This window comes from Carettochelys insculpta, chromosome 26, assembly GCF_033958435.1.
Source record: "Carettochelys insculpta isolate YL-2023 chromosome 26, ASM3395843v1, whole genome shotgun sequence".
NCBI classification, from domain to species: domain Eukaryota; kingdom Metazoa; phylum Chordata; order Testudines; family Carettochelyidae; genus Carettochelys; species Carettochelys insculpta.
The window spans coordinates 5,684,730-5,703,028 of record NC_134162.1 but is presented as its reverse complement, the minus strand read 5'-3'; the positions used below and the strand labels follow the sequence as shown (position 1 = coordinate 5,703,028).

The window sequence follows — 18,299 nt, the reverse complement described above, 5'->3', positions numbered from 1 at the left end:
CTGAGCCTGGCAGATATGGATCCACATTTTTGCATCTATGCAGGGCTCTAGCTGTTTGACGTTGCAGCTCCGACCTACTCCCTCGCCTTCCCAGCACAAATAGCTGCCTCGATATTTGAAGCAGCAAATGTATATGTGAACAATTACCAGCACTGTCCGTGTTGACATAAGGCTTGAAATGGCTAAAAAGGCAGCTGGCAAAATGGTGTTACCACAGTAGTAATACTAACTTCTGGGAAAACACTATCTGCACTGCAGGCTGCGTCTGATCTGCTGCTAGTGTTTAAACTTGCTGTCTAGCTGAGCAGACAAATTCCCAAAGGATCATGGAGGCTCTCACATCAGCTCTCCTCATAACAATATTTGAGCTCTGACCAGAAAAGTGAGTTCTGCTGAACAATTGTTATTTCTCTCCCAGCTGTGTAAACATTAGAAAGCTTACCATCTGGGGTCTGACTCTCCCTCTGCCACCTACTAAGTGCTCCCAGCGAAATAAACGGGAGCCCCTCATTCTGCAAACGAGGGAGACAGGGTTTGAGGGAAAGTCCTGGGGCCAGGATTTTAGAACAGAAGTTATGAAGAAACCCAGTAAAGTGTTTCATGTCAAGCAGCTTCTGATAAATGTTCACCTTTGTTCTTGATATTACAAACATGTACAACAGCTGGGACAATCCAACATTAAGAGTTGCTAAGCAGGTCATAAGGTTGTGCTTTAGCAACTATATTGGGCCTGTAAGGCTGCCAAAGCAGACACTGGGCTGCTAATTTATAAGCCTGTAGTTTGCACTCAGCACTAGCTGATTGATTGGATATTACACAATGTTTTAGTTTTTAGCCAGAGGTTTTAATAAAAGGATGCCTGCAGGTGGTCTGTTCAAGGATCAAAGAGGAAAACCCCAAGACACTGTGCTATTCAACTCAATCAAGTGCAGTCATGCTGTCTTGCATATTACATCATGACTCAGCAGCACTCTCCTCCTCCTCACCCTATTTATATGGTTATAGAGATGCAAACTGATAAATTATTATAGGCCTATGCCCTGTCAGCAGCTATAAGGCCCACAGGCAGAGAACTGTTTTATTGGGGTTGGTTTTGGATAGTAAAACAGCTGAATGGACATTGTTCATCTCCTGCTGGCAAGAGAGAGAGACACGAAACTGCCATGCTAATTCAGTTCTGTGCTTTCATTTGAAAAGGATACGGGAGCCATTGACTCCTGAGATCTTGAAGTCGTCTAACAACTGAACCACCCTCTCTTTATTTGGATCATTGGGGTCTGTGTTGCGGACCTACATGGAGAAAGACAAGGTACGTAAGAAATCATGCAACAGAGTCCCTGGGCTAGACATCCCTGGGTGTGTAACATGGTCTTCCCCACCGCCTCAGGAAAGGGGAAAAGCAGGACCTGTACCAAGCAGTGTTAGTGGATCCCAGAATGGTGCATACCCTCCTGCAATCTTCCCAACAATCCTTTCACATGGATATTTTATCATCAGATCAATAAAACTGAACTGGAAAGCAAAAAAGCACCAGCTCTGGGAGGTACAAAGTGGAGATTAGGAGGCAAGGAATTTCAATTATTGTATAATGATCAAAGACTATTATCAGTACGGGTTATGGGCAGTTCCCAGGGAGGAGATAAAGAACGACCTAGGAAAAAATTAAAACTTGAACTGTATTCCCTAAATAAGTCTGTCAGCTTTGCTCACTCTTTCCCCCTTATGGATCAAAGGGCTAATCCAGAGACTCCACTGGTTGATTAGGTCTGTAACTCACTACTCCCCCTTACTGTGAAACCCAGAGACAAGCAGTCTGTTAATGACATTAACATTAATGACATTAACTCTGTTAATGACAAATTAACTCTAAAAACGGACAAAGCTGAAAACAGCTTTCTGCCTTCAGGCACTCACCGATTTCAGCAGTTTGATTTCATCCAGAGCTGTTTCTGTGTAATGCTCAGCACTCTTTACTACTTTCATGGCCACAAACCTTTTCCCTCTAAAACAGACACATCAAGTTAGTGATAAATGGTCCAATTCCAAATAAGTGGCCTCAATTCACTCACCTCCAAGATCTGGTTAAGGATTGCTTCCTTGGTAACACAGGAAGATAAGCGTTTTCTCATGAATAAACTACCAGTCTTTAGGGCTCCTACAAAGCCCAGTTAGTTTTCCTTTCCTTACAGATTTAAGGCAAACTATAACTTGAGCGGCCATTCTGTGTTAACACACATGCACTATAAATATTCATATTTGTTTACATGCTACTGCAGTCATATTTTATGACACTGCATGCACAGCAAACGTAAAATGGTAAAAAAGTCTGCTAATCTTATCTGTGCAAAGATTATCTACTCTGGATTCTTAGGACAAATGCCAACCAAAAAAAAATAGAAGCCTTACTGAATGTCCCAAGACAGCCACACAGTGGAAAAGTGTCCCCATCCCAGTTTCCGGATCACGTGGTATCGCCCGTTGAATAGGTCTCCTATTTTCACAAGATGATAACCACCTGGAAAAAGCAAATGGGAAGTTATCAATTCCAACCTTCACATGGAAGTCAAAGAGCAGACAAGTGGAACAAGAACCACAGCACAGGAAAAATTCACTCACACATACATTTCAATACGCTAAACATAATGGGCACACGAGTATCTTTTTTGTGTGAATACTGCTCAAAAGCCTCACTGCTTCCTCCTTGGCATTTGTAAAAACCCACTAAGTTTATATAAACATAAATATGCTCTAAAGTTGAACTTGCATGTATATGAAGACACTTTTAGGCACAGAAGTCAGTGGGTCATGCTGGTGTCCGGGATGCACATTTTCATAACCCAATGGAAAAAATTTCTGAACTGGCCCAAACTATTAGCCTCTGAGAACAACTGTTAGTCAGCGATTACCAGAGCTCTGTTAAGAGTTTAGCAGCTAACCTCCGTGAAAGTTTCAGATGCACTAAGCATGTTCCATCTGCACACAGCTCCTGTGTGGGCTGGACCACATGTGTATTTCCCTCACGAGCAAAATTAAGATGATTTACCCCTGGACTGAGTAGAACCTCCTCTGAAATTGCTCCTCTTGATTGCTAGAGGGAGCTGTGGCATCAGACACCAGGACAGAGAGCAGGGCTGTTGTCTTTCCTACATTCCCAGTGTACTCTCTCCCAATGTCTGGGCAGCGTGGGAGAAGAAAGTAGCATCATTGAAATATGCAGAGAAATGAAAAGCTCTGGAGAGGGGGAACTAAGGAAGGCTGGAGGGGATGGGGCAGAGGGATCTCTGTAATAATCACAATATACTACCCTATTAATCTTGGAACTGAACTGTGGCAAATATGTTGGACTCTGGAATCCAAAGTTAAGTACACAAACCCCTGTACTCGAAGAGTGTCTAATCTGAGAATAGCCATGGTACACAGGAGGAAGTGGCTCTGTGGGTGACTGCTCCCCTTCCCTTACCCCACCTGGTGGAAAAGCAGCACAATGACACACTTCCACTGAGGTTTTTGCCCACTGCTCCTATAGCAGTGGGGATCACAGAGCCAAGTGAGACCCTGGAAGCAGCTTGCTTGGCAAAAGTCTTTCATCTGATACCCTGTTCTTCCTGGATTGCTGGACTAAAAAGGTTAACACATACGTTTGGAAACCTTATAGAAAAACGAGCATTTAATCTCCCTTTACTGGCTGGTCTTCAAAGATGACAGTTGCTGCTGCCATTAACTATGCCATTAGCTCCAAGGTGGCAGAAGTCTGTGCTGTGGATCCAAAGGGCCCAACCATGTCACCTTTTTCAAAAGGTTTTTCTGCCTTGTCTTACATCAGAACATTAAGAGGTCTGAAATCAAAACACTAACAGTTTAGAAATTGCTACATTCAAGATTTACTATGCAACACCTCTTTGGCCCCCTTGTACATATGCCAGATGAGAGAGGTTCAACCTGCAGTCAAATCAAGACTAACTGATATATAGTCAATAAATCAATTGTCCAGTTTATCTGGCTTGACAATTACTGCAATAAGTAATTAAATCAATTTATAATAACCATGTCAAGGAAAATGATGCTCTTAATATTTCACAGGAAGGGTGAGGAGAAGATAGTCTGTTGTAGGAAATGCAGCTTTTAAAATGATTTTCTGCTAAGTTCCTCCTTTGGCTGCTCTGTTCTTTTATGCTTTTCTGTTCACCGAAATCATATCAAGTAATAGGAGAACAACAAGAAGTCCAGTGGCACCTTAGAGACTAACAGATATTTTGGAGCAAACGCTTTCATGGGCAAAGACCTGCTTTGTCAGATACATGAGTGGGGGTGTGAGGGTTTCAGAGGAGTATTTAAAGAGTGGGGTCCCAGTAAAAGGGAGGGCCAGAGCTGACAAGCTCTACTCAGTCATTCATTTTCCCACCCATAAGACCTCAGTGAGCAAAATGGAGGCCATTCCGAGCCTAATCACAACTGTGTAGTGAAATGAGACTGCTGTCTGCAGATCTCCTGCCTCCTTTTGTTGCAGAACTGGAAGGAGTGTTGTGAATGAGGCAGGAGACTGCAGCACCAGAAAGGGAAAGGACAGTTAAGGAAGCTCAGTGTCACTTTGGAGAAGTGACTTCTTCCTCCGTATCGGCCATTAAGCTTCTAGGACATACTGAGCAAATCACCAAGAAATCTTTCCTAGGTGGTTATTAATTTTTTGTTCCCCATTTTCTGACTATCCAGTCTGAGACACCTGGGGGCACCAGACGCAGAATGACGAGCACTCTGCCACAACTGAAGGCAATGAAGGTCTCTGCTAGGTGAAGTGCTAAAAAAACCCTAAGCACTCTGGAAAAAAATCATCAGACCCTAGTAGTTGAAATTTGGCACTCAGGTTTGTGGATACTTTTGGCTTTAATCTCTGTGCCACAAAGATGCATATTCTGTGGTCATGTGTATCATAAAAAGCACAAAGGAATTCATATAGATGTGCACAGAACAGGATCTGAAAGGTGTGCAGTAAATACAAGACTTCGGTGAATGGGAACAAAATATACAATAACTATCAGTGAGCACCACTCAACCCTGTGCAGTAAAGGAGGCATGGTCCTGCAGGGGGAAAAATGGTATCATAACTAAGATTAAGTCACGGAATCTGGGATTACAGGGACCTCAGACATTTTCTATTTCAACCGTGGGGTGCTGGAACCGCCAGAAAGAATCCTGGAGCCTCAGCAGCTGTGGGTGCTGGGACACTTCCACTCTTCATTTTGTTAGTTTTAGTAAAGGTCAGGAATATGAATTTATATTTATTGCCCATGAACTGCGACTTTTACTAAATACAACAGTGTCAAAATCCTAAACCATCATAATTAAAGGCTGTCGTAGTACCTAGAAACAAAGGGGCTGAATTAATGCTCCATGGACAACCATATTTCTGTCTTTTCCTAGCTTTTGAATGTTTGGTTTTACATCCTTAACATTCTTTAAGACAAGTAGTGTACATCAATAATCAAGTCTGTTTAACAGTAGCATGTCAAATTTGTCTACCATTATTTACCTGGCAAAACTCACCCAGTGCTCCATTACTCTCGCCACTGTTTGTAGCATCGACACCAAAAGCAATGCACTTTCCTGCATTGGTAATAGCGCTCCACTGTAATGGATCCAGGGCAGTACAGGTATACTGAATCTAAACGCAGCATCCACTGTCCGAGCAGGACCACCCATGGATTACTACCCATTCCAACATGCCTGGCACAGTCTCCCTGTACAAATTATGTTAACACTTGTGCTCTATGGCGTAAACTTAAACTTGTTCTCTTTTTGTTTTCCCCTCTACGTGCACCACTAAACACAGAACCAAGAGTACAAAGGTTTAAGACTTTTTTCAAACACCACAATTCTTACATCCACACCACAGTAGCCACAAGTGAGCGTTTCATTCTGACACTTCTCTTTTCACACCAAGGAAACAGAGGCCATTTCCTCCTCTGCATACTGCTTGGGAGATACTGAACAGGATTACACTTCAAATGCCGAACTGGCACAGCTGCGCCATTGTAGTGCTTAAGAGAAGACATATCAATAGGAGGAGAGCTTCTTCCACTGGGGTGCTTAATTTACCTCCATGGTAGCTACGTTGATGGGAGAAGTTCTCTCACCAACATACACCTCGTGGTTAGTTTGTTCAACTATGTCACTAGTGGGATGTGGAATTTTCACCCCACCTCTTGCGGTTATACCAATACGAGTCTGTAGTTGTAGCTCTGACCAATAAACCACATCAGATTAAACACCAACCTGTATTTATCATGAATCTAAAAGGTCAACCTCTCACCTTTACAATAATCATTTGGATCCTCCTGTTCATCATCATCTGAGCCCAGGATCTCCTCCTCTTGTTCAGGGAGATCATTCTCTGAAGGGGTAGTGGGACCTCGATGCTGAGTTTCAGGCCTGAGAGACAGCACAAATATGAATTTGAAGCTATATTAGTTTCAGTCCCACTGCTTTCACTTTCTACTAGGTGAGAGACAGGAGAGAGGGAAGAAGACAACTAAGTGGCCTTCAGAAAACCTGCTCTCATATTTAAAAGCATTTACCCCAGGTGGCACGTGAACAGCAGCTCTTTGTTCTTCATAGCTGAGAAAAGCAACTCTCTGCTCTCTAGAGGCATTTTTTTAAAATTAAAACAAGTGTGCACAGTTTTTTTTTAGTGAGTTACAAAGCCAAGCAGATCCCACTGAGATAAAGTTACTGTCCTCAGGACTTCTTCCAGTCTCTTTTCCCCACTAAATATTTCTAGTGAGGTTTAGCAACTTATATTTTACAGCACGACTTATACCAAATCTCAACACCATAAACTCAACCATATTTCACTCATTTAAGACTGAGGCCGCGCCTGTTATATGAAACTGTTCCAGATTAAGAGGATTCAGTGACATTTCTTGGATACTCCAGTCCCTTCTCACTGAAGCACACTTTCCCCATATGCTTAAGAAGGGGTTGGTATAAAATAGTTAGGGTCTTAGGAGCTAATAGTAACTGTTAAGAAAAGAACTTAAAAGTTTGCTCTATGAAAACTAGAGTAGCTGTAATTTAAAAAACTGTCTTGAATTCCAGTACAGAAGATGAAAGATTCCTTCCTTCTGTAACAACTGAGGGGTCTACAGATGTAAATTTCAGAATCTTATGAGTCATTTACCATGTGCGCTAGATTAACTGCAGGAAAAAAAGATTAGCTAGTCAGTGTCATTATCAGGTTCACCTACATCAGCACAACATTTTGGCTCCCACTGCTTTAAGAGGATGTACAAATCCCCCAAAACATTAAGTTACAATTTGAGCATGACCGATTCAAAGCCTTACACTTAAACTAGCTGAGAATGTCCTTTAAGAAATTATATCTTTCTAAATCCAGAAATAAAGCAAACATGAAAATTGGTTCAAAATGGCATTTTCTCATCACTCCTCCAGTCAGTGTTCAATTTATGCTTATGAAAAGTGGGCTGCAGGAAGGCTGTCACCCCATTGTGATGCAATACTGGGAGATGCAAAGAAAAGATTAACTTTGCCATTAGAAATTCCTGGGGGTGGGGGGAAAGGAGAGCATCTGTTTCAAAGCAAATCAAAACCTTTATTATTACACAAAGCCCTACAGAGCTAATCAATCCCCTTCACACAGAGTTAACCTAGATATCTTTTTCTAAGAAATCTGTATCTTAAGTGTGCACTTTTTGCAACAATAATATTACGGTAGTACTAAAGTAGTAACCAAGAATGGTGCCCCATTATGGGAGGCACTATATAAACAGAGCAGTAGTAGATAATCACTAAACTTGAATTTTTAAAAAGTATAACACAAAAGTACAGTTGACAATATATCAAGGCATTCTCTTTTATTTATAGCATAACATACTAAGAAAATATCCAATAATTTAAACTGACTGGAAGATTCACTGTAAAAAGTTCTCCTGTATTGCAACTTGTTTTGTAAGTTAATTGGTGCCTCCCATCCACCTTGCTCAAAATTATTTCCCCACATTACTAGAAAGAATGAATGATTACTCAGGGCATCTCTCTCTACATTAGAGCATTAAGCTGACCTACATCAGGTCAGCTTACAATACTACACTGTAATTACTCTGGTGGTTCAGGTTCACAAGACCCTCCTTTTGCTGGTGGTGTGCACCCTTCACCAGTGGATTAGTTCCTGACTTCAGAGGGGCAGTGTGTGTGTGGGGCGAGAAAGGGATGAGACTCTGCTCCTTACTCCAAGCAGAGCTATGCCCACCTGACTCCCTGTTCCAGCATGGAGTTACGTAATTGACAAGAACGACTGCCAAAAGCCAAATGTAAGATGTATACTTTCTCACTACATAAACCCAATTCCTTTAGCGGAGGTGGAAAGTGTCATCGGTATAGTATGGCGCTTACATCAGTGGGAGCAAGGCTGGCACGCAGACCAAACGTTAGGTTAATGTAAACTGCTTTATGTCAGCTTATCACCGCAGGGGAGACCAAACCCGAGACGAATGCTGGCTATGTCAGTCAAGTAGTGCATCCTGCAGTTGTAGCTGTTCAGAAGTGAACAGGATTGAGTCACAGTCACCTCATGACAGCCTTAGCCAAACTATACAATTCAGGTAAGAGGTTCTGATTTAATACAAGCCTGCAGGATGCAAAGGCAACTTTAAAACTTAACTCTTTTCTTCCATGCACATTCTGCATTACTCATGAAGATTAACTCTTTTTTATAAGCTGAAAACAGACAATTCATTTTAGGAACCCCCTATAAGTAAAAGAAACTGTTCCCAACTCTAATCCGATCAAGACTGACTTTGAAGGTGGCCATAGTTTTGAGGTGAACTTCAGTAATGCTGTGGTAAAAACTAACTAGTGTAGTGGTGTCCAATGGCAACTGAAAGATTGTCACAGTTGTGGCTGTGATCCTTCTATATTTCCAACACCCCCAGCCAGGCTCCCCAAGCCCCATTCCAAATAAATACCCTCCCCCAGAACCAGGCCCCCCACTGTAAATGCTGGTAACTCACCACAGCTACCAGAACAGCTTGAGGCTGCCATGGGAGCTGCCAGGATGGGGCGTGTGCACTGGGGCCACCATGTGCTTCACCCACCAGGGTGGGGCGCGTACGTGAGCGGGCAACATTCGCATGCAGCTCTAGGAGGAGCTGCATTTAAAGGCTCCAAGAGCTACATGCACCTCCAGAAACAATCACCTCACTGTGGTGTGTGTTTGTCACATGTGGCAAGCGGTGACCATACTGGACACTATGGCACTAGCGACACCTATGGCACTGCTATCAGTAGCGGATCACCAGAGAATCGGACAGTGGGCCTCTTGTCTTTTAGGATATCATGAGGCCTAGTAGTGCTTTGAGACTTCAGCACTTGACAAACCATGCACATCACTGGTTTGGAATAGCAGAACATTTCCCAATTACTACACTACAGTAATGCACCTAAGAGTATTCAAACATCAAAAGATTTCCCATATTGTAGCTTGACTTCGTTCAGGATTTTAAGCTAAGCGTAAAAATGTTCTCTGCATCCTGCATAGCTAGTGTAAGTCTGTCACTTTAGTGAAAGGTAGAGAGAGGAAACAATTTGCATGCTACTTCAAAACCGGGGCAGGCAGCAAACACAGGAGGACAGACCCAAGCTGCCAAGAAACATGGTGTGGCTATGGGTGTACTATTTGTATTACTGTAGCACCTAGGAGTCCCAGGTCTGGACCAGGTGTCCATTGAGCTAGCTACAATGTATGCACCGTCCCCGCCCCAAGACAGCACACAGGTTGATACAGAAATACCGGGGATTCCAAGTGGATCAGACTGGGCCAAGACTGCACACAGTCAAGCCTAGAGAAAAAGATGTTTCAATCATCTGGATGTGCTATGAGAAGAGTCTTGGGAGAAGCAACAATAAAAGAGATTAGGTGCTAATAAATACTTACTTTTCTGTTTTTCCCTCTCCCTGGATGTAAAAGAGCAAGGTCACACCCACCTCATTCAGAGTTAGTTTTCATTCTGTCTGCTCAGAGAGTGACCTTAAGATTTTTTTCCACTTCCATGTAACCAAGTCCAAAATAGCTGCCCCATCTTACACCTTCTCTGAAGCAAGTTGGGCCACAAGAAGAGTCATCTTAAAATGGTCCACATCAGAATGTCCGAAACCCACTGAAGTACTTTGCAATGCTCTCCCTGTATCAAGGATGGTTTTAGAAACCACTCAGGCCACACTGGAAATTTTGGAGCTCCCCACTCATGCTGTTGACCACCTGGAGAGGCATGACACCATGTAGTTTGCATCTTGCACAGTCCCACAGCTCTGAGATTCAGTCTTAGAAGACATTACAGTTCTACATTAAATTTCCCTATCAGCCGCATAGCAACAGATCTTCATAATACCATGTAAAAATTAAACTCTCTTCCCGAACGCCTTTCATCTCCTATTCAAATTCATTAGAAGCCACGAGATTCCCCATAATAGCTTGATTTCTAAAATGCCAACTGCCAGATCAAGAAGGTACACTAAAAGGGTCAAAGTAATAAACCAAGATGAAACTCTCCACTAAATAGAGAGCAAGAATTCAAACCAGACCCCCAAACGTTCACACACAAAAACCTGATAACAGCCACTCTGTCAGCACCTTTCACTCAGACAGCATAGCCTACATGCAGGCAGATTGTGTTGGAGGGATCAAGAACTCCATTGCCTACATTTAAAACATAGGAGAAAGAAGCCGATCGCTGTCAGTAGAAGCCACAAAAGCAACCATAGCTGGGTGATTTATAGCTATTCAGCAGAATCTATAGAAACTAATTTTTATAACTACACTGCTCAATGCAACACTAAAATGCACTTTGATCTTTTTTTTTTTTTTAATATTTGTTCCCTCTACCTCCTAATCTTAAGATTTAACTAGATTTGCAGCCTGCCTCTGCAATCACATGATCAGATAATATTTTAAGGAAGAAGAAAAGATGTCAAGGTGCAGTATTCTAAGGCAAGCGTGAGAGCTTTCATAGAATGCGTCAAAGTCTTAATTCTAGGGACAGAAAAGTCCTTTTTTCCTCTCTAAGGAAGTCTTTCTAAAAAGCAGCAGTCCACAGGAGACAAAAGAAAAGCCTACCTGCAGGAAGCGCGGACTCCCATTGATAAAGATACCCCTGAAGATGGACCAACAGTTTTCAAAAGAGCCATTTAAAAAAAAAAAAAAAAAAAAGAAGAGGGAGCTAGCAGCTTGTTCAGGGAGCAGAGGCGCACACAGTGCTGGTGGAGTGCTGCTCTTCCTGAAAGCAGCAAAGCTTTGTGCAAGTGGGAGGCAGAAAAAGGATTTGTCTCCACCACCTAGCTGCAGATGCATAGCACTGCATTGCAGGTACAGGGCCTTGCAGCAAACAGTGAAGGGGCTGCTCTCAACTGATCTTCAAATTTAGTCATACTCTGGGTTAAACAAACATTCGCCACATTTTCTTGATGTTTGCTTTTTACAGTCTTCTCTGGAGGAAATGCTGAATTTAGTCAGATTCAGTGCAACAAGGAAAAAAAAAACAAACTAATTCTGCCCATTCAACACTACAGCTGAAGAAAAGCTTTGTGGAAGCTTGAAAGCTTGTCTCTTTCACCAATAGAAGTCTGCCCAAATATATTGCCTCACTCACCTTTATCATCCTGAAATTGACTGCTATAAGCCTGCATATTCAACAGATCACTAGAGTCACAGCTTCCAGTGTCATTAATGTCACTAACTGCTGATAGTCCAACTTTTCAATATAGAAGCCTCAGGGCAATAGAGCAGGAAATGGAGGATGTTCAAGGTAAGAAATGTTTTCAGAAGTTATGCCAAACACCAATAGCTGTGGTTACAAATATCTTCTCATTCTTTTTTAAATCACAAAGAGGTGAAAATGTTCATTAAGTTGTTTAGTTAATTCACGTGTTCAGCCTCTTGGATGCCATAAAAAAGTATTTCTATGTATTTTTGGCAAACTTTTGTCTTTGTCTTTGCAGAACTCACTCGGGGAAACAAGTCAGTAGAAGTAAGGCATTGAAGTACAATTTCAAAACCCACATCGCCCATTCCGCAGGTCACCTCTCAGAGGCCCTCAAAACCATCTACAAAGACAATGAAACCTTCGAACCACTTGTTAACTGAATGTTCACATTTTACATGACAGGTTTTATACCTAGTGAGACTTTACTGGGTTGACAAATAACATTGTTCAGGAGTATGGGGAAAAAAATACATGAAGTGCTGTAGTTTGCTCATCTATCCCAGGCGTACATGCACTTAAGCTGATAAAAGACTGCTTCCATCAACTTAGCTACTGTCACTTGGAGAGGTGGTATTCCTACACTGATGGAAAACAACTCTAGTCAGCAAAGGTTGTATCATCAATGTGGGATTATGCTGGCACAGAAATGGCAATTTAGGTATGCAAGTTTAGTCTCCATGGTACTGTCATAACCTAAATGCTACAAGAGTAAAACACAGAGGTAGCCTGTTTGAGAACTGCAGCACAGGAAAGCTGATGACCTAATAAATTTGTTAGTCTTCAGGGTGCCACAGGACTCCATGTGTGTGTCTGTATGTTTTTAAATAAAGGGTAAGTAAGTGCTATTGGACTCACTCTTGAGTTTTTCCAAAAAGGGAGAGTGAATTTCCACCTTAAATCATCTTGCCCATACTGTCTCATGTCTGCATGCCCTTTACAGGCAAGATGTTGAAAAGGTCTTTTTACTTCTTTCTGAGAGAGACTAAAGCCTTTGACCAGACTCAAACCTTGGACACTGTTGTTCCTGACATTAGTACATCAGGTCAAGCTCTCCCCAAAAGAACTACATCTTCCTGATTGCTGTCCCTCAGAAGACCTGTAACAAAAGAGGCAATGTCAAGGTCTTAACAACGTACTCCTAGCCAGAGAAATCCTGCTTCTGTTGATAGCCACCAAGATCTTATCCAGGAGGTTATTTCTTTGTTTTGGCTATTTTTAGGAATCACTGTGTGTATACACAGAAAAAGTGACATTGGTATTCTCTCACCATTCTGCTACCTTGAAACTTGCATATTTACCTTCTTGTTACAACTGATTGCTAGACCCTTTTAGCCACACCCTTGAAACTTTTCAAATTTAAAGGAGCTGAGGAACTCAGCTCAAGTCATACTTTGTGAAGCAAAACAAAGCACTCAAGAAGCAAAAGTCATCTACCTGCAGTTGTTGTCCGTAAACGTTTTTTAATTACAGGAGATCCACCCACCCCTGCACAAATTCAGGACAAGTTTTTATTCTCCCTACCTTTTTTGTTCAATCACAGAATTGGTTGTTAAAACCAACAATGGCAGGTCTGTGACATCTGCTGAGGTAGTTTAACAAGAGTTCTATTGTCAGGGAAAGAATACTTAGCTTTTGAAAAGCTACGTTTCTCACAGCAGCCAAGGCATACAAGAACTGTTGTTTGTGGGAGTTCAGTTTGAAGATTAGAACCGTTGAATTCCACATCAAGATTGTGCTAATGTACACATAAGCAAGATGATTAAGTTTCTTGTTCTTCACTCCCACTCCCCCTACAAGCATTTATTACTGCTACAAAACAGAACTGTCTGCCATATCAGAAGCACAAGCTGTAAAGGGCTTCTATGGAAACCAGCAGAGTTTAATACGTCCTGTCATGTGCAGTTCAGTAATCACTTTTGTATTTGAATTAAAAAAAGATCTTGTGGGCGAATCACCAACTTTTGACATGCTTTCAGAATTATTCAGAACATCAACTTTACTAGCTGGAGAGAGCAACAGGAAACCCTTAAGGAAGGGCAAAGATTTCACGGAAGAAACTGAGGACAAACTTGAGGAACTTAACCACAAGATATTCTTAGGAAAACTGATCACAGAATCATAGAACACCAGACTGGAAGGGACCTACAGAGGTCATCGAGTCTAGTCCCCTGCCCTCACAGCAGGGCCAAGCACTGTCTAAACCACGGGTGGCCAACATGTGGTCTTTGGGGTGGATCTTTTCCAGCCTGCCAAGCCTTTTCCCGTGGCAGTGACAGTGGCGCCATTTTACCCAAGCTGGCCAAAGTGAGTGTGAGGCATGGAGTGTAATCAGGCTGGGGCAGGGGCCGATAACCTGTGTCTCTGGAGTCATATGTTCCAGTTGGAAAGGCTCTGTGGGGTCACTTAGAACACAGAAATGTATTTGTGTTCAGCCCCAGAACATGTAAAAATTGCTACATGGCCCCCGATACAGAAAAGATTGGCCACCCCTGGCCTAGACCATCCCTGACAGATGTCTATCTAACCTGCTCTTAAGTATCTGCAGTGATGGAGATTCCACAACCACAACTTCTCCCTCCTGCTTGTAACCCTCTTTACATGTTGGACACTTAATATAGCAAAAGTAAGCTGCCATCATAAATACCATTCTCCTGTGCCCCAGATTTCAGTCTATTCCCTGCTTGCCAGGAATGTGAAGGTAGGAAGAGGGTTGTTGACCCACTTGTATTTTGTGAGCCCCAAATTCAGTAGTGTTTGTTTTTCTTTAAAAAGTGTTGGGGCAGAAAGTTATTGATCAGATTCCACCACACCCCAAGAGTCTTACCTGCAGGACTATGGGTAGTTTTCAGTCACAAATGCTGTCGGTTTACAACAGATAGTACAGTGATGAGGAACCTTCTCTACATCTCCACTGATGTTGGTAAAGCAGGGAGCGTTGGGGGACAGGACATTGACACAGTATATGCTTCCAATCTGCTCCCACTCACACCTCGATTCCTGAGCCGCTCTGCTCCTCCTATCCTCACACCCACACCTGACTCCTGTCTGCCCACTGACCCTCCCTGAGCAACTCCCTTTCCCACGTCTCTTCATTCCATCGTGGCTGCTTCTGCTATCTCGTCCTTGTAGCCAATGACCCCGTGAGGCAGGGAAAAGAGTTCGTGACATTTGATGATATTAGCTTTTCTGTTTGTAATAGATTCTAGACTAATTTAAATGCACGTGTGGATTAAACATCACGATGGCTAAAGTTTTACTTAGCTAACTGATGCACATTCTAAAGTAATAGAATTTTTTCATTACAGCAATAGGCTGTCAGCTAACAGAAGCCTCTATCAAGAGTCAAATGAGTCCATTTGTTGGCTCAAATGAAGATGCTGCTGCTCACAACAAAAGCCTTTAGAACAATAAAGTGCTTAGGCATGAAAATAAAGAATATTTTGCATTGATAACATGTCAAACGATTTCAGAGGGCTTCACATGGAAACTTCCCCTGATTTTATGAATGGCTGAACTGACACACAGAGACGAGCAGTGAGTGTGAGCCAATGGAAAGATGAGGAATAGAACTCTGACTCAATGCCATTCCTGTGTTTTAGCCATCACAAATCAAGTACTCCCTGGCATATCAAACTGTAGCACATCCCATCTGAAGCCTGCATTTATTTTTCGTGCCTGCACATTAGTGCTGTTTAGAGACAAGATTGTCCTTTTGTTCCACAGCTGTACGAGCACCCACCAGTGTGCTCCTCCCGGTTCACCATTGCACTCCTAAACCTCACTGCACTCCTCAATCAATACTAAAGTTTCACATATGGAGCAATTTTGGGTGCCCACCATGACACCTTAATTGGTACTCATTGGAAAATGGGTCACTTGCCTATCCTCTAGAAATCGAGTCCCTTTAAAGGGGTCTCTCACAAGACATTCAGAATCACTATTCTTGAATAAATGACTTTGGGCTATATTTTAAGTACAGAGAAAACCAGATGACATTCATAAAATGAAACTTCAAAACCTAGGATCATTTAGCCTGTAAGGGAACAATAACTAGGCAGAGGGAACCTGAGGTATTAAGCTGTAAATGGTACAATGGAAAAAAGTAAACCCCTCATTTACCATGTCCCTTGACACAGGATCACTCAATTATCCGGACAAAAAAAAGCAGTCAAGTAGCACTTTAAAAACTAACAAAATAATGTATTAGGTGAGCTTTCGTGGGACAGACCCACTTCTTCCAACCATAGCCAGACCAGAACAGACTCGATATTGGTCAATATTGAGTCTGTTCTGGTATGGCTATGGTCTGAAGAAGTGGGTCTGTCCCACGACAGCTCACCTAATACATTAGTCTTTAAAGTGCTACTTGACTGCTTTTTTGTTTTGATATTATACAGACTAGCACAGCTCCCTGTTACTATTCAGTTATCCAGTACATTCAAAAAGCACAACAAAATACTGCAAAAGATATTGTACAAGGTACAGGAAGACAAGTTAAATACTGTAGCTATATAGTCAGTATTATTAAAAAATGTATAGTTATTCATGCTAACAGTAATAAAATGCCATGCGTTAGGGTTGAACTACTCATGCCATCACCCTTCATATACAACACCAAGTATTTGGTTTTGTGCATTATAGTTCTGTTTCTTTCTGAAGCAGGATACCCTATTTGACGAACTGGCAATTCTTAGTCAATATCTGGACTTGGAACAGTCCTGCACCTTACTCTAACAATCTGACATGAAAAATATCTTGTTTATACTGTGCTGTGGTTCAAAGAATTCAATATGAAACAAACAGTTCTTTATACAAATGCTTTGAATTGGAGTGCATTTTTGAGTCTCATTTTTAACTTTGCATCTTAAGTTCAGCAGCATCTCACAAGTCTTTCCTCATAGCAGATGGATGAGAACAGTTTGATCTTCTGAAGGTTCACAATATAAACTGCATTGAATAAAAATATCAAGTTTCCCAAGGAAAAGACTATCAGAGACGGCAAGTATTATAATTTTCAGGAAACAATGCTCAAAGACCACACACACACCTTGGCAATTACAGGTGTAGTGTACACTCAGAATATTAAAGCCCAGAAAATTTCAATTAAAATTGGCTCTGTTAAATTGGCTTTACAGATAATGTACTTTTCACAGCTACAAATGGCAGTACCTAAAATCTGCTGTCTGGTATCACCTTGAGGCCCATCAATTCTAATTCTAAATCAGAACACCAAATTTGACCAACCACCATTAAAAGTACCGAGACTTCTACAACAAAAGCAGGACATATTCCAATATGAACAATAGGATACAAGACGTAACAAATTAGCCTTATAAACAAGATCAGAGAATACTATTGCCTTAAACACAATCTTGTTATATATCACTTCTGTGCGCTTCTCTCCACTCCATAGTAGATTGAGGCTGTAGTGATCGATGCACCAGCAGTTAATTTATTGCATCTGGTCAACTTATCACTTCTAAGTAAGCACTTGCCCATGGACTCTGGTACTCCACCAGGATGAGAGGAGCAGGCTGAGTCGAAGGGACAGCAGCAGCCACTGACCTTACCCCATGGAAGACACCACTTTGAGTGTGTTTAAGCACATCAACTTCTGCTACACTATTTGCAAAACTGAAGTAGAGCTCAAGTTGTGTATCTTAGATTGAAGGGGCAGGGGACATATTGTAGACTAGGTCTGGGATATATAATAAATGCAATGACTGTTCACTTGATTAGAGCTGAAATTAGATTTTTTTCATTGTATTTTGATTCACAGGAATTCACATCACACAGATAATATGCTGATTTTGCTGCATCTCCACACAGTCTGCTCTGTTTCATGTAACTCAGCAGGTTAGCTGCTGAAGCACAGAGTTTTTGCAAGTTTCAGTGCACAAAAGACTCACAAGCATCAAGATGAGAAAGCATAATGTCACAAATTGAACCTTGTCCCAAATGAAAGTCTTGGCATTCACATACATTTTTATTACCAAGTATTCTGTTGATCATGGAAGAATAAATAGAATTTTACTGGAAATATATTGTGAAGTTCTCTCATCCTCCACCCACCATTACCCAGCATACACAACTGACTGTTATATAGATGGTGCCTCATAACAATGGAGGGTAAATACTGAAGACCAGATTTTACTAGTTAATTTCAATGCAATGTCTCTAGTAAAATACTAAATGAAAAGAAGTGGGGAGGGTGGTGACCATCAGAATTTGACTGTGTGATATGATTGGTGGAGGGAGGGGTCACTGAAAAACTAGAAGTCAGATGAATGGCAAAACTTTCTGTAGTCAGCAGTTATGGAAGTGATTTCGACAAAAGACATTATGTATAGTCAAACATTCAGGACACCCCCAAATACTTCAATGACTTTCCCTTTGTAAGAGGTAAGCAAACAGGACTCTATGTATTTGATTCCTTACCTAACTCTGCATCTGTTTCATCACCCAAAAGTACACATTATATGGTTAAATGTATTTAGCAGTCTTCATTAAAACCTTTTAACTGGTATC

At 41.7% G+C, this 18,299-nt stretch overlaps 1 protein-coding gene across 1 annotated transcript in view; it reads right to left on the bottom strand.

Annotated features, from left to right (window-relative positions):
• SRPK1 (SRSF protein kinase 1) overlaps positions 1-18,299 on the bottom strand; it is a 47,706-nt gene that overhangs the window by 20,961 nt on the left and 8,446 nt on the right. The window contains exons 3-6 of the mRNA XM_074977560.1: positions 6,308-6,426; positions 2,407-2,515; positions 1,915-2,002; positions 1,203-1,290 (exon numbers count right to left, since the gene is read on the bottom strand). Coding sequence (XP_074833661.1) covers positions 1,203-1,290; positions 1,915-2,002; positions 2,407-2,515; positions 6,308-6,426 — 404 coding nt within the window. The remainder of the gene's footprint in view (positions 1-1,202; positions 1,291-1,914; positions 2,003-2,406; positions 2,516-6,307; positions 6,427-18,299) is intronic.